The sequence below is a fragment of the Centropristis striata genome, chromosome 11 (assembly GCF_030273125.1).
Source record: "Centropristis striata isolate RG_2023a ecotype Rhode Island chromosome 11, C.striata_1.0, whole genome shotgun sequence".
Lineage (NCBI taxonomy): Eukaryota > Metazoa > Chordata > Actinopteri > Perciformes > Serranidae > Centropristis > Centropristis striata.
Window position 1 is genome coordinate 19,554,951 of NC_081527.1, and position 16,982 is coordinate 19,571,932.

Sequence of the window (16,982 nt, forward strand, 5' to 3'; positions counted from 1 at the left end):
AGCAGAGGAGTGGGAGTCTGTGGAAATAGCCTTCAAACCAAACACTCTGAACAAAGGCAGGCAGCAGTACAGCTCCTTCAAGGCTGCACTTTGAGCACAACAATTCAGCGGAGACTCCGTCAAAATTAAAGCAAATATTCAGTCTGTTTGTGATATGAATCATCCCTACACACGCACACACAGACACATACACACACACTCACAGAGGCTATTTTCTTTTATTTAGTTTAGAAATTGTTTTCCTGAAGGAACAAAATTCACTGAAAAAGCCTCTAGTCTCATACATTCAGTATATATTTATACAGTTCACTTGAGATGCTGTATCTACCAATTTGCATCTTATTTTAATATGGGACTCCACAGGGTTCAATTTTTGGTCCTGCTTTATTTGATCTCAAATGCTTCCACTAGTTACTGTTAGTCAATGTTTGCTCTTTTAGGTTTTTGTTTTTTTAGGTATCACAGAGGTTTGAAGACGACACACGAACTGTTTTAAATTTAACAAAAATGATAGACCTTGTGTCAACAACTGATAAATTCTTTTACAGCAAGTACATTTGATTACTGTGATCCTCTTTTTTTGTCAAGCATTTTTTTATTTATTTAAATAACCAAAATCATGACAAAGAGAAAGAAAGTGGAAAATGTATGAATCAGTTAATGGCAGAGGCCCAAAATATATTGCTGACATGTACATAATGAAACAGACAGACCTCTTGAACATAAGACGTTGCTAGCTGTTCCAATAATGAGAACAAATACTGGTGAACCTTTTTTTTTTGTTACATTAAGATTGCTTCTACATTTGTATTTATGTTCATATATTATTGTCTATTAAAGTTTGTTTTCAGTACCTTTTAAAATTAAAATATTATACATTTTTTGCTAATTTGCCTTGCCTTGTCCATCCTTCATTTGGCATGTAAAAAATCCAGTGAAAAAATGTATATAGGCTAAAAAATGTGTCACTTTATCAGGGCTTTAAGTACAGTAAAGAGACAATAAAATGGATAGGACAGCCCCACACACATACACCCCTCTACAGATTCAACTCTGTAACAATCCAGCAGCGAGTTAATGTTCATACTGAGAGGCTAATCTCTTCCTTGTTGGCTCTTTAAGTGAAGCACTGTTGCACAGTATTATACCAAACCGGCTCTGGAGAGGCTGAATTCATTACATGCACAGAATGCAGCCTCTCCCACACACCTCCACCTACACTAAGAACACCACCAAAAACTACAGTAATCAGCAGCATCACGTTGCTCACCATTTCAGCACAGCTCTGCATATGGTAATGTCAACATTAATGTGTCAACAAATTAATGGCTTTGCATTAAATCTGGAAAAAACATAAAACGTGTATCTAATGGCAACATTAATACTGCTCTGTTGAATTGGGATTACATTAGAAAAAAAAACATTTATTCACTATTAGTCATAGAATAATCTTCTGGGTGTATGTTTTCCCAAAGAAAAGCCACCAGGGACTGTAAGCTATTGTTTGTTCAGTTCAATTATGAGAAAAAAATTGGAGCTGAGACCACTGCAGTCGTCCCTGAAAACGCCTGGCATAATACACAAAATCTTGAAGTCTTAGGCCTTATTCCTGAATTAGTTTTCAGAGTCACTGACATGGTTGGAAACTCTTTTGGCTGCAATTTGCATTTGCAATTTAACTCAAAGTTTTGAGGTCACACTTGTGCAGTGAGACTGGTGTTTACTGGTGCTTTGAAATACACTGCCAATCATGTGCCACATACTGGTAGATCGGACTAATTTACCAAAAACTAATTACAATTTTGAAGTTTAAGTGCAAAGACAGCAATCATCTAACTTGAGTTGCACAAATAAAACATGCCTAATATTTTCTAAAAAAAATAACTATACCTGTGGATCAGACAATATCTTACACATAACTACCATTGACTATGTTTTATTTATATAGACATACAAGGGGAAATATGTGTGTTTCAGTAGTAGTAGTAGTAGTAGTAGTAGTAGTTCATACAATTGAATTATTGAGTGAAAAGATGACCATTAACTCATCAGGAGAATGTTTACTGAGGTAATAAACCAAGTGAGAAGTAGGGTATTTTTCTCAATGACTTCTATACAACCGGATCTCTTTTTGTGATGCTCAAAACTCCACTTAGTAAAGTCTAAAAGTCTGATCTCAGGAATAGCTGTAGCAACCAGCTCCTAGGGTCTCAAAAAGCCTCTCAGGTCCAGAGTGTTATTTGGTTTGACATTGATTGCAAATTTGTAGTACCTGTGCCAAAATATGACAGTTTAAAGACTGTAATTATTTGGTGCATATTCCTAAAAAAGGTCATGTTAATTACATTTCTACAAATGAACATAACAACATACAGAATAAGTGAGGGCAGGCAGTAGTAATCGCTAACTTGTTAGTTATTGGGGCTTTTGGCAAATAAAAAAAGTACTGCTGTAAGCTTGATGGAAACTTAAAGGCGACAGGGTATATTCACAGTGCACAGAAGTTGATTGATGGAGTCAGGACAGCAAATTTTTTGGAACCCTTAATTGGTCAGTCCACTGACAGATACACATTAAATGATATAGATGAAAACTGCTTGGGCATGCAAAGACAGACTCACTCCTGTGTGTCTGTCTTTGTGCCAGATGGCTAATGAATCATTCCCAACTCCCACCCAGTTGTATTATTCATCCTGTATAAAGAGCAACGATTTTAGCAAAGTGTCACACTGTGTAAGAGGGATAGCAGACTGGGGAACAAGGGAAAGTTGATATCCTTCATACAACATGATGGGAAGCTGACATTGACACCTGGGGATCAATATCACTCAGGTCTGATGAGGGAGTTGTCAGAACTAATCTAACAACATGAGGGCAACAGGTTCAATGGCAAAAGTCTGTACCTTCAGCCTGATAAATGAAGTGAACAGCACACGCACACTCAACACAAATCATTTGGGAGAAATGTTATTGCTAATCAAAGCATTGAGTCCACCTGAGCCAATCTGTTTGCCGCAGGATATAATTGACCATTTTTGAATTAAATTGGTTTGTTCTAGCTGTTGTCCTTTTTGCTACACACTCTTCACTCAGATTAAGGATTTTAATTGAGCTCAGTGTCCCAGCAGATTCGCTTCTAGCAATTCATTAATATGAAATGGAATGAATGCCTCCAGCGCTGGCCCAGTGGCCTCGATTTTATTCCCAACTGGCCTCTATGACACATGTGTGTTTTCTTTTAAGTCTGACTTACTTGCACTGTGCCACCAGAGTGTGTGTGTGTGTGTGTGTGTGTGTGTGTGTGTGTGTGTGTGTGTGTTTTTGAGAGAGACAGGGAGCGAGAGGAGAGGAGAGCAGCATATGTGCTACCAGAAAATGTGTCAGATAGGTGGCAGGAAACCAGGTCGTTATTTTCCAGTTGTGGCTGGAATTGAACGAGATGTTCTGTAGGCGGCAGAAAGTACACTTTTCGCATTTCCCACTGTAAGTGACATGATTTCAGCTGTGTTAGAAGAACTGAAGTTCAACAGTTTCGTCTATTAAAAGCCACTAAAATTCACACATTTTTAAGAGTGATGCTGGGTTTAGCCCTGACACACTACTCTTTAGCCCAGTGTTACAACCCCTATTCCATATAAGTTGGGATGTTGTCTAGAATGTAAATAAAACAGAATGTAATAATGTGCTATTTATTTGGTTCTGATTGGATAGTTTACAGTGAGTTTTTCAAGCTTTTTCTCGCTTAATACAGGTACCCATTCCTCCCGAAAACAACGCTATGAGCAGCATAGCCTCCAACCCAAAATAATTGTTAAAATGTATCAATAATGACACTAATTGTTATGTAAGACACGTTTTCAAGTTCCCACCAGTGTGTTTTTGGAGGGCTGTAATTGGGTCCACACCACTGCTCACTCAGACCTTGCTGAACTCCATCAAACTGTTACACAACTTGCACCACTGGCCTTCAAGTGAGATCCTACGCCAAATCTCTAATTTTAGCAACACTCATCTATGCTTGATAGGCGGCTGGTAAAAAACAACAGTTTCCTGCTGCTGTGGTCATCTGGTTACAACAGATTCACAGCAGAATTAAAGTATTAAAACATAGGAGCGGCATATGACTTTAGCCATACTTTGTTTATACTGGAACATACGGAGAATACGGGTAGATAATAGACAAGTGGATTATGCAACAAGAGTGGTTTGTTTTTTGATTCTGTATCTTTCTATAGAAATTCGATAGCTCTTACATTATGAAATATCAATTTCAACTTCAAATGCTGCTGTGGAAAACTACAAATTAAAATCCTGGTTGACAATTTACTTACAACTTACATATTTGCATTTTGCATTCACTCTTACATTGCTATTTATCAATTAAGCTTGTTTTGGTGTGTTGTATAGATATGGGCTGTATCTCAAATACAATAGAAATAGATGGCTCATGTGGTTCCCAAAGCGCCAAAAAAAAAAAAACATTTGAAAGCAATTCCAGAAATCATGACCAGGTTACTCAAGATCCATAGACCTTGTTGTGAGCATTTTAATAGGGGAACTGTTTTCTTCCTACTGAACTACACCAAATGTATAACTGCACATAAGGAAAGAAGCTAAACAGCAGCTAGCTGATGTTACAGCTCAGCCGAGGAGGATGTTTACATCTTGCCCTGATAGGAACACAGGCCTCTCTTCTTTGAGTAGGTGCATGCTTTCTTCTGTGCTGTCATATGGTTGGTGGGTGTACTTAGTAGAAATAAAGTTGTTCCTGCATGAAACTGTTCACAACAAGGTCTGTGAATTATTTTAAGTGTGCATTATTATGCTGTCTGGAAAGAGACTCTGCTGAGGAGTTTTTTAAATGTTTTTTTTTTTTTGGTGCATTGAGCAAGCCAAGGACCATATAGCTTGGCAACACACTGTCCCTGTTTAAAATCACTGTTTAAATCACAAATGATTCTGAATGCTTGTGAAGAAATGGAAAACATCTACTTACTGACACATTTTTAAAGCCATGCGTGGCCAACACTATCTCAAAAAAACATAAACAAAAAAAAACGTTTTAAATCCACAACTAGGCAAAGGATTGTGACTAACGAGCCGTTGCTTTGTACCAAACCGTGCTTTTTTTAGGTTGGCTAACAAGCCATTTATTGAGAAACTGAAAGCGAACTGCTTTGTAGCAAAGAGACGAATGCCTAATGAGAGAATTTCAAAGCATTAAAGCAACCAGTACTGCTAAGGTAACAACTGTTCAGAGCAGATTATTAAAACTGACTGAACACTTTGTAAAATTCAGTGGAAGTCTGTCAACAACACAGCTGTTGAGTGTTCAGGCCAGCACTAACTGGTCTGCAAACGTGATGCTGATGTGCCTTTTATGTAAGAGGCAGAAAGAGACAGCAGGATAGAAAGACAGACAGAGAAATAAGAGATACTGAGAAAGAGAAAGATGTGGGTGTCAGGTTGATATGAGATGTCAACACGCCAACAGCAATCTTCCCTGCATGTTGAATACTGTACACTTAGCCATATACAGCACACAAGTGATAACTATGCTTATCTCCTGCGCAATTAATTCACTAAACCCAGTCTTAAAGGGAACAGAATGAAGTCTCTCATTATGGCTCTCCACCATGCTTTCTACCCCTTGTTTCCCCTCTCCTTTCTTCTCTCTTTCTCTCTACCATCCATCTTTTCTTTCAATGCTTTTGCATAACAGTGCTGCATTCACATTTAATTCACAGAGGTCCTGGGGGCGAACCGAAGCAGGTTTTAGACACAACTGCCAATCCACTTATCCACCCACCTATCGCTGACTGCAGAGCCTGACTGTGCTATGGAAACACACATTTTCTTGCATTTATGTGTTTTTCTGTGGATGTATGTAATATTTATATCTGCTTATAGAGAAAAATCAACAACAACATATTAACAATAAAGACCTTTCTATAGGGTCAGTCACTGCTGACCATGTGCCAGACGTAAGATACAGCATGTGAGGAATAGAAGCCTTTAAAATGCAGCACGAGCACGCATGGCAACAATATTGATAAACGTTGACACAAGCAGCGTCACATGCATGAATGCACCAACATAACTTGACAATCAGTGTCTCAAAATTAATCTTTTGGTTCAGCAGCCACAGCCTGGTAAAGTAAAAATGAATTCTGTCAAAATTAATTGCAGAATCAGTTGCTGAGCATTAATTTAAAACTTTTTTTTCTTTTTTCTTCACTCTCTTCCACAATCAGTGAAGTTTGTAATTCATCATGGAGTTCAACCAAATTCAAAATTAAAAGACAGCATTTGGAGGCACACCTCCCAAGCTCACACACACACACACACACACACACTCACACACACACACACGAACAAACACAAATTAAACTTATCTAGAGTAACATTTGGCCTTTTAATACCGAAAGGCTACTTTGCTAAGTTAGGATAAGGCTGGTAATATTCTATATTTTTTCTTGTAGACAAATCCCATAATCAACAATTGTACTGCTCTTAGTAATAAGCAGGTGTAGCCAAAGCCTGATATACCTTATTAGTCTGTGCTATAAACCTTCACTGTTGTCTAAAATCACAGTAATGAACCACATAATTGCACTAGGTGACATGCTGCTTCATCACAATGAACAAGACCGCTGTAGTTATTTTGAGTTGATTCTGTGTACAACATCCTGCTTTTGGAAATACTCGCAAGAGCACCACTGAATGTGTATTGATCCAAAACTGAAAATAGTCCCCTACAAATGTGCTATGTACTCCTGTTTGATTAAATGTATTTTTAAAAAACTACAGAGCCCAGTCTTTTTTATTAAACTGTGACTCTTTTACATCAGATTATGTCAGGATTTTAACTGCCATAACTATTATTTATATCATTATTTGATATGTTTGGTTTATATATTAATTTAATCTATTATTCATGAATATTGAGTTGTGAATGTTAGAAGTAGGAACTAAAGTTCAGTTTGCGTTGCACTCGGACACTTTAATGTGTAACAGGTAATTCACAGGAGGCGACACATTTTTCCCTGATGTGATGAAAAGAAGTTTTCCCTGTGTCGAGAAGCAAATGTTTTTATTTTTTATATTTTGAACCGGATATTTTAGGTACTCATTTCCCTCTCGGTTATATGCAGCCAGCGAGTTCGACGGTGGATTGTGATGACGACGAAGCAATGAAGCCATCAGTAATCAGAACCATGGTGTCGTTGATGTCCCGGAGGGAGTGATAAGGATGTAGAGGTTGAACTCCATAGACTAGCTCAGGAAGTCATGTGACTTGTTAACAGTAAGAAATTGACAGAATAATGCCAAGATTATCCTTAACGTCTGTAAGAGCTTAGAAATGGTAATGCTTAAGTCCAAGGTTGGAGGTTAGAATACCGTTTCATTGATTTTGGGTACATTTCATTTAAATTATTTGTCCCCTTAATCTAATGTCAAAAAAGGTACATTTTATTCTACAGTGGAAACTGACCCTCAGAACTAACAACTGTTGCTCAAGCACACAAAAAAAAACGTTGATGATACAAAGTTACTGTTGGAATCAGATATTCAGAGCTATGAAAACAATCAAACAAATAGTGTATACTATTCTGCACAGCCACAGCAATGGACCTCCAGGTAACTTATTAGCACAGCTAACCAGCATCTGTTTTCAACCAGACACACTGAACACGAGCTACTTTTATTAAATATATAGCCACATATGGCAAAACATCACTGGTCATATGCAAACACAGCAGTACATTACAGAAACACTTACTCACTGGTCATCTGTTCTTGTACAGAAAGCCAAAAAGCGCTACAGTGAGCTGCTGCTTTCTTTTGTTGGTTTGCCAGGCCTTCTGTGTCTAAAACTAATTTGAGATGTGTAAAGCTCACAAAATAATCACTTATCATAAAGCCAAGAAGCTGGACAAAAATACCAAGTATCATGTTTTAGTTAATCACTTCAGAAATGAAATTCATGGAAAGGTGACAGGACTGACTGTTTGACTGCATATTACAACAACAAACAAAAAAAAAAGAAAAAAAAAAAGAGTGTGACCAGTGTCGCAAATTTGTTATGGTATGAAAACAGTAACTGCAAAGTAGCTACTGTAAACTACTCCAGTACTGAAATCTGCACTATTATGTCTCTGCTATTTTGCGCATGCTTTTTGCTCCAGTTCACACAACTCAAACATAAAGATGCTCAAATGTAGGCATACGAGTCAATTTTATTATACAGTAGCTGAAACTGTAGCTAGGCAGTGACAAAAGCGTCTTCAAATTCAGATGGAGAGCAGGTAGTGCTAAATCCATATACTGCACAGTGGGAATAGAGAAAACTGACTACATAAAAGGATTTCCTTGAACCTGCACACAGCAGGTATTATTAAAAAATTCAAACACACTGATGTGAACCATTCAACTTGACCATTTTGCCCGGGGTGAACCTATTTGCCATAAAAAAAATTATTACTACACAGCAAGCCAGATGAAAGCGTACAAGGGACTAGAGGCCTCTAACTATTTCTTCAACTCATACTCATGACAGTGTAATGCAACCCTTTAATGTAAAGTTTGACTCTGCTCAGATTTAAGATGACAGTTAACTTGACAACATCTTTTGGCACTCAAAATAAGTTGTCGTTTTCCCAATTCTGATTGACTGAAACAGGTATAAACAGCAAAAATCTCCATGCCTCAGAACCAGCCTCCAGTTGCATGCCCTCTTTTTGGAAAGTGTGCTCATGTATGATGTCATATGCAAAAAAAGCTATACACATCGCCTTGTTAACTATAAAAGCATTCAAAACTTGTAACCTCCTCCACAATAACAGCAATATACCCCTTTAATGCTCATTTAACAGTAGTGTAATAGACCTTTTTCACAGAAGGCATTTCACCTGCCATAGTAAGAAAAAATACAGGTGTAATTAATAATGTTAACGATGGCTGTGTGCCATTCCATTGAGCCAGCTACAGGGTCCTGGTATTGTGCTGGCTCACTGGAATGAATGGCTTACATGGAAGTGAGCCATCGTTAATGTTATTAGTCACACCTGGGCTTTTCCCAGCTACAACTGCTTTGAAAAAGATCTATTCATTAGACAGAGAGACAGAAGAAAAAAAACCTGTGAGGAAAAGCTTTGCAAGAAGTTTAGACACTACTGCCAATCCGAAGTCTTAGTGCAATTGCTTTGCTCTGATTTGATTGGCTCACAGTCAGAGTGTATGGCAACGTTAAAATAGTTGGTTAGTTACAGAGAACTGCTATTAGTTCCTCCTCCAAAAAACATATTTCACCAGTATGCTTGGCAAGTTGTAACTTAAGAGTCTGTTGACAATGTTTACAACAAACATTGGAGACCAAACATGGAGAGAAGTGATGTCACTCACCCACTGAGCACGACTATGAAATCCATGACATTCCAGCCATTCCTCAAGTAGGAACCTTTATGGAAAACAAAACCGAGGGCAACCAGCTTGATCCCCGCCTCGAAACAGAAGATCCCAATAAAGTATGGCTCTGTTTTCTCCTGTGGAAATAGTGTAAGAAATAGGTCAGCATAGTCTGTAGGCAAGATGTCAAAAAAATATGACCTGTTGGGTTTAATGTGCATATGCAGGCTTCACAGATAAACACAGTGTACTGCAAAGAATGCATCCCACTTACAAAAAAACAATACAACAATTCTTCATTCTTCAATTTCAATACTTCAGCGCCGAAATGATCATTTCTATATTTGTTTAAACAAATACAGCTGTACTTAATCATAAAACGGTATTTCTGACATTGCAATTCTATAGCAAATACCACTTGACTTTAGGGAAGGTATCAAGCATTTTTAAGTAAAAAGGCTCACATCCAAGTGATGTCACTAGTAATTCTTGTTAAAATCCAGGTCAAGTTGCAAGTCTTTTTTGATTTTATCAAGTCAAGTCTAAAGTTATCAAATTTCTGACTCGAGTCAAAGTCATGTGACTCATCTTTGTTACATAATCTGAACAGTCATAGTGAGTAACTCCAATAGTGAAATGAATACAAATCAAATTACTCTAATGTAATATCACTCTCCAAAACTGAAGGTTAATTTGTATGTGGTGTTTGATCTCATGTTTCTAAAACTCAACCCTTTACGTTAAATTGCTTTTCTTTTGCACCAACTTCTGGGCAAAACTATCCACCACCTTCCTTAAATCCTATATGTTACATTCTTATAGTAAAGTATGAACACTTAACAGAAAGAGTGGTTTTACTTTGGGAGATTTGGAACTTGATTACTGCAGAAACACAACTTGATCTTCACATAAACTCTCAGTCACTCTGGTTTGTTTTGTGACCTCGCTCACAACTCTGTCTGTGTGTCGAGGATGTGAAAACTGATTTTGTCCTCACCAGTCTCTTTGCCATGGGGGTCTTGTCTTCTCCAGGGAGATGCTGCTCTAAAGCCAGGACAACACAGTTGGCAGTGATGGTGGCCAGGATCATGTACTCAAATGGTGTAAAGGCCGCAAAGTTAAGGAAAGCACTTTTATCACAACACAAGGACAAAAACAAACCATATCAAAGATAACAATAAGCAAAATATTCTAAGTTAAACAAGCTTAAAATGCCCAATTCACTAACAGCACCAACTATTAATGTTGATGTTTTCCATATATACAAGGTTGTTGTTTTTCTAAATTCCATTAATGCTTCAAAGTGTGCCTGGTTCAGTGGAAAGGAGAAAAAAACATAGATGGATGGATGATTAAATGACAGATGAATTATGGCATGGTTCATATTCTCTGGTATTGGAAGCAATCTGTTAGAGAGATTGCAGTATCCATGGCAACCTGCTTTTAAAAGTGCTTTTCATGAAGAGGAAAAAGAGACAGGTAAGGGAGGGAAAGAGAGCACAGTGAAGTCACCTTGGCCTGACAGGTTTAACTACACAAACTACAGCAAACAGTCATCTTAACTCCTTTTACTGCATGGAGCTACACTACAGTACACTAAATTTAGTGTATTACATCATCAATTTTATGTCTTTGCAGTCATGGATTTAAGTTGAACTGTTAGATTTGGAGTCAAATTACTTGATTGTGAGGTTTTAAAAACCAGACAGTTGTGAAATCCTCTAAAATTCAACAGGCACAACAGCTAATTCAAAAATAGAGCTAGAGCTAGAGTTGTTTTATGACAAGCATAAATTATGTAATGCTGAAACTGAAAATTAATCATACATTTTTTTTATAATCACTCTTTTTAGGTCATTTTTTCAGGGGGAGAAAATCTGTGCTTCTTTGTGCTTTTGTGATCAACTGTTGATGATTTGAAGATGTAACCTCAGGCTCTGGGAAACTGATGAACATTTTGTACGGAATTAAAAAAAAACTACTTTTTTTCTAACATTTTATAGGCCAAATAATTAATCAGTTAAAATGCAGATTAATCAACAAAAAATGAACAGCTTAAAAATATTTACATGTTTGTTTCTACTTGAATAATTTCTTCCAGGACAACTGCAAATCAGTGATCTCAACCTCTTACATCTCAGACACGCAAATCATTTTTCAGAAGTATATTTCTGTCCAGATGTTAAATAAAAAACACAAATCTTGCAAACTTTATTGCAAGAAGCATGGTTCAGCACTTATACGTGCAGATGCAACTTTAAAGTGGGAGTAGTTTTTCTTGGACATTTGTATTTTCTGGATTTTCAGTTAATTTCAATTTAATTTAATTTAATGGTGCCAAATCCCAACACGTTATCTCAAGACACCTTCCATATAAAGCAGGTCAAGACCATACTCTATAAACCATTCCCCCATGAGCAAGCACTAGTGCCACTATGGTGGGGAAATACTCCCCCTTAGCAGGAGGAAACCTTTGGCTAAACCAGACTCTTGGTGGGCGGCCATCTGCCTCACCCGGTTGGGTTGAGAGAGAGAGAGAGAGAGAGAGAGAGAGAGAGAGAGAGAGAGAGAGAGAGACAGAGAGAGACAAAGAGAGAGAGAGACAAAGAGAAAGAGGGGGAGGGACAAGGTGAGGGAGGGATGTGACTCAAAAATCAGAACATAATTGTCTGCATGTTTTCTGTAGGTTGCAAAGCTTTAAAGTTCACATTATTTATAGAAGCTCTTTATTCACTTCTATAATTTCTCAGGAGTTATATGTACCATCATGACTCAAACATCTGTATGTGTGTGTATGCATGGGTGTATGCATATATGCTATGGATACAATATTTTTTTATGTGTGTGTGAACCATCAAGCACTGCGGGTGACTATAAGTACCCCAACACTTATGTGTATGTGCCTGTGACTTTCAGTCCCCTGGAGTTCCCATGAGGCAGCTGCTCCTTGTTATTAATTTTCCTGCCTTCAGTGAAATGGGGTCACTGACTCACAGAGGAGTGCTATGATGGGGGCCTCTGGGACCCACACTGACTCACATTGACAGGTCCACATTGTTGCCATTGAAGGAAGTTGAAAATAGCTTAAGTGGGAAATACTTAACAAATCTCGCCCACTCTACCTGCTCTCACTACCTGTTACCTCCATACCAGAGATTATGCACAGTTTTGACTATTTAGGACGAATTGCATACAGTTAACCAGGCTGTTGTTTTTTTTAGATATTTAATATATTATTGTGATCTTTCAAGCATCTGTTTGTTTCAATAAAATAATCAACTGACTCACTCTAAGAACGTGAAATAGGGTTGACAAGGTGGGTTTATCTACTTCCTACTTTGCCTTTTCTTTCCCAAATGAAATAATTTATAACACATACTTTAGTTTCATATAAAGTCAAAGTGAGCAACAACTGACCCATAGAAAGGCTGCAAATTAATTAAATTATTAAGTGATTCTCAGAATTGCTGCAGAATATCAACTAATCAATTCTGTTTGCATTTGTATGTGAAATAAGCTGCTTAATGAAACATATTTGAAACAGACTTTTTTTTTTTAACTCTCCTGAGATGTGCAATCCACTGCAGTCGACATCAAGCCTACAGTTGTTATGTTAACGTTATATTCTTAATGGAGTGTGATGGATTAGATAGTTAATCAAAGCTTTAGGAGTGTGCTTATGTGCCTTTGTGTTGTATGCAAATGAGTGGAAACAAATGAAGGTAGAAAAATACATTTAAAAAATTGGTCAGCAGTGAAGTAAAGTATAGACAAAAGCTGCAATGACTGATCATTCGGAATCCATCAAACTGTCAAATACTTTTGAGATTTATCTTTCTATATAATTTGATCTATTAAACATCAGAATATATCAAAATATTCATTCTAGTTTCAGAGACTTCAAGGTTGTCTTCAAATTTCTTGTTTTGTCTGACTAACACGCAAAACCCCAAATATATTCAGTCTCCAATGATACACAACAAAAAATAAAGCATATGGTGCAAACAGAAGATTTTAGGGATGGCCGGGTAATGAGAATCAGTTGCAGCTGAGAACCAGTTCGGAATGATCTGATCCATCTGAGTCATTTGCCTTGGTGCCAATTTACTCCTTTAACTGATGCCTGCATGTTTTTCTTTGTGTATTGCAAAACAAGGATATCAAATTCATGCATCTATGCTGCAGGAAACTTGCAACAAACAAGAGTCATGGCGGAGAGGAAGAAACGGTCATGAAGATGACAACAGGGCTTCTTGTAATGCCTAAAAGTGATCATTTCAGGTAAGGGTGAAAACACCAGCAACATGCTGAAACTTTCTATGCAACCTGGGCTAAAATTCTTGGAACGCCAGAGATTTGACACCCCTCACACACACAGCAAGTCTATTACCGATGGTTAATATTCTGTTATAAAAACATAACTGGATATCAGATTTTCAGAAAATCTAAATAAAATTAAGTGCGATACCAATATTCTTTAATTTAATCTATACCGTGTGCAGACTCAGTGACAATAAAACAGTTGTGTTGATGCTGAAAACCTGTGATGGTCAACTTTTGTTTCGCACAGGAATCAATAAGGAAATCGAAAAACAACTGAACCGATAAGCAGAATTGGTATCAATAAAATCTTATCAATTCCCATCCCTAGAGAATTGTGTTGCCCTTAAAAATGATTGAAAGCAATTTATTGATTATCAATGCACTTGCCAATGAATGTTCTGTTGCAGGAACACTAGTATAGTGCCTTAACAAAATTTGAGACTCACAGAGACTTTGGCCTACATTGGGCAACAGAAGTCCCATCAACTTCTAAACTTGTGAGCAATATCATACTGTAACACTCCAATACAAGAATACAATCAAAGAAACAACACTGCAATGAATACATATGAATCTGATTTCACTTGTAATATCAGAAATTGGACACTGTGAGCAAAATTCTGGGTCTCGCCCAGTCAATACTCTGACATGTGCTGCTTTTACAGCCCACGATCCACCACAGTACTACTGGCCAGCTCTCTCCCACATACCTCTGCCTCTGTGATACTGACAGTCACATTAACGTGCTGCCAGTGGCCAGCTAGTCTTGACCACTAGCCCCACTCCCACACACCACACAGAGCCTGCGGTTAGGTAACAGTGGGAGACTGGCACGCTGCACTGAAGGGGGTGTAAGACAGGAGGAGCAGTGGGTAGATATGGCAACTGAGTGATGTTGTTAAACTGATTATGCTTTAAAAATATCTAAATATACACGATTCATCAGGAAATTGTTTGACAAAATGAAGTAAATATTTCTAAGTGAATAAAGAAAAGAAGTATTCTTATGTTTGGCCAGTTATTAGTTATTGTGCATTGATATTGTCTGCACTCTGTTCACATTAGATGAATTTGCTGCCGTTGCTTGAAAAATAACTTCTTTGTTGGATCTGCAGAAGTTCAGGAGATAGAAACTGTTGGCCGATGCTGAAGCAGGAAGCAGAGAAACGCTGCCTGGTGGATTTGAACTGACACCTACTCATGGCCAGGTTCATATTCCAATGAGCACTGAGGCAGCAGAGATGTGCCTACATGCCACCCCCACAGTGAGCAGAGCTGCTTCTAATGATCACCACATGCTAACTTTCTGTCTTCTGCCAACACTGGAGCACATGGAGCCCACAGATGAATAAAATCAGGGCAGAATCATGAGAAGGTTAAATTCAGCTGTGCAGAGGAATTAATTAATATGATGATTTAACTAACAGCTGGAGATCATTATGCAGATAAGCAAACACTAAACAAAGCAGATGCAAGGCAGATCTCTATATAGGAAGGAGTCATGCAAAACACATTGAAAGCACTGACATTGTACTTAAACAATATACTTTTTCACTTTATAGACATGGTTTAACATGCATGAGTGAGTTGTAGTTTAATGCTGCACGCTGCCTGTAGCTGTCCGTGGTTCTGAACATGCACTTTAAAACAAACTGTAACAAAACAACTTTAAACATGCTTTTAATAGAAAGGATATGGCCATTCAATGATTCGCCTTGCAGTTTTTCTAATGAAGTTGTCCTCTGCGAATATGAAGAGCGACCTGTTGACAGTGAGGCAGTTTTGCCGGTGGGGGACGGGGTTGTACAGAGCCATGGTCCGGGCCCGCTGCGCCTTGGCTTGTTTCATGGAAGCCGTCAGCCCCGCCGCCGCCGCGTCCTGTCCTTCCCCGCCGCGCTCCGGGTCCCCATCCCCGGAGTCCATCGTGCTGGGAGCGGTCTCGTCTCCAAACCGAGCCATTCTACAAAGAGATGAGGAGACCGCCGGCTTAGAGTGTTTTCACTGGTAAACAAAAATGTGGAAGTGGAGCTAAACGGGAGAAAAGATCCACCTTCAATCCGGTGACAGCTTTTCGAGCGCCAAAATTCCCCAAAAGTTGCAGATTCTTATCACTCCATATCCACAAGAATAAAAAGGATTATATCATTCAGTCGGCTTATATTTTAAGGGGGTGAAAATCATCCATCTACTTAATGACGATTCAGGTGCAAAAACTCAGCATCTCTATTATCCCATCTGTTTAACAGCGCGTTGCAATCAGCTCTGAGCAACTTTTAATGCGTGCGCGTCTCTAAACTCTGCAGACGGTGGGAGGAAAAAAAGATCCAGCGAGATTAGACCTTTTAATTTTCTATCAACATCCAAGCTGATCTGACAAAGCTGCGTGATCAAAAACTACTCTGTGCTCATTATTACACAGAGATATCCGAGGGAAGTCTTCGCAAACTTTAGGCATCTTCTCTACCCGGTAAACTTGTCAAAAGGAAGATCTCACGTGAAAGGAAGCCCGTTTAACGCGTCTAAGCCAGATTCCTTATAAAAATGCACTAGAAGTTTTCTATAATCAGTTAAAAATGTATCGAGAGAGTTGCTTGAATCGCTAGATCATCTTACAATCCTATCACCTATACTGGAAAATGATCAGGCAGTCAGGAGCGCATACCGGCAGCCCCCTCCCACAGTAATATTTCATGATGGCGATTTCGAAATTCATCTGAATGAAAGCTGGTGGAGAGGAGGGACATATATTTTGTTGCCATAGCAATTAGAGTTTGCTGAGGATGAACAAAAACAGTTTCCTAAAAAAATAAATAAATAAAAGAGAGGCCTATATACAGTAGTCTGTGTGGGTATGTGGCTCAAAAACAATTATGTAAAGATGTTAGTGGGTGCAGAGGCATAAGAATGGTGTGAAAATACATTTAAAAGGAGAGACAATGCACAGACGAAAAAGCAACAAGTGTGTGTATAATAAGGCAAGCAAGTAAAAGAATTGACCTAAAGGTGATTAATAGAACACAAGCTTGACTCATTTCCCCTCCATTTAAATGCTTTCAGCATTTGATAGCCAGACAGCATTGTCATATTTTCATTAATGGAGACAGACTTGCACTATTAAAACATTTACAAACTAGGCCATTGTGCTAATATTGGAGTAAAAGTCAGGAGTAAAAATAGAGCATGAAATAGATCTTAGGGCTGCTCCCTTTTTGAGGGAGCAGAGAAGAAAGCAGGGTCTTTTTCACACTCAG

The 16,982-nt window shown here is 38.2% G+C and overlaps 1 protein-coding gene across 3 annotated transcripts in view; it reads right to left on the minus strand.

Annotated features, from left to right (window-relative positions):
• Positions 1-16,513, minus strand: part of LOC131980964 (voltage-dependent R-type calcium channel subunit alpha-1E-like) — a 49,277-nt gene extending 32,764 nt beyond the window's left edge. For 2 of the 3 annotated variants that reach the window (XM_059345263.1, XM_059345262.1), the window contains exons 1-4: positions 15,782-16,511; positions 15,427-15,691; positions 10,406-10,510; positions 9,406-9,545 (exon numbers count right to left, since the gene is read on the minus strand). In XM_059345263.1, coding sequence (XP_059201246.1) covers positions 9,406-9,545; positions 10,406-10,510; positions 15,427-15,690 — 509 coding nt within the window. In that variant the 5' untranslated portion in view covers position 15,691; positions 15,782-16,511. Of the gene's footprint in view, positions 1-9,405; positions 9,546-10,405; positions 10,511-15,426; positions 15,692-15,781 lie in introns of all 3 variants that reach the window. The other variant, XM_059345261.1, reaches the window with a different exon arrangement.
• Positions 16,514-16,982: the final 469 nt, after the last annotated feature.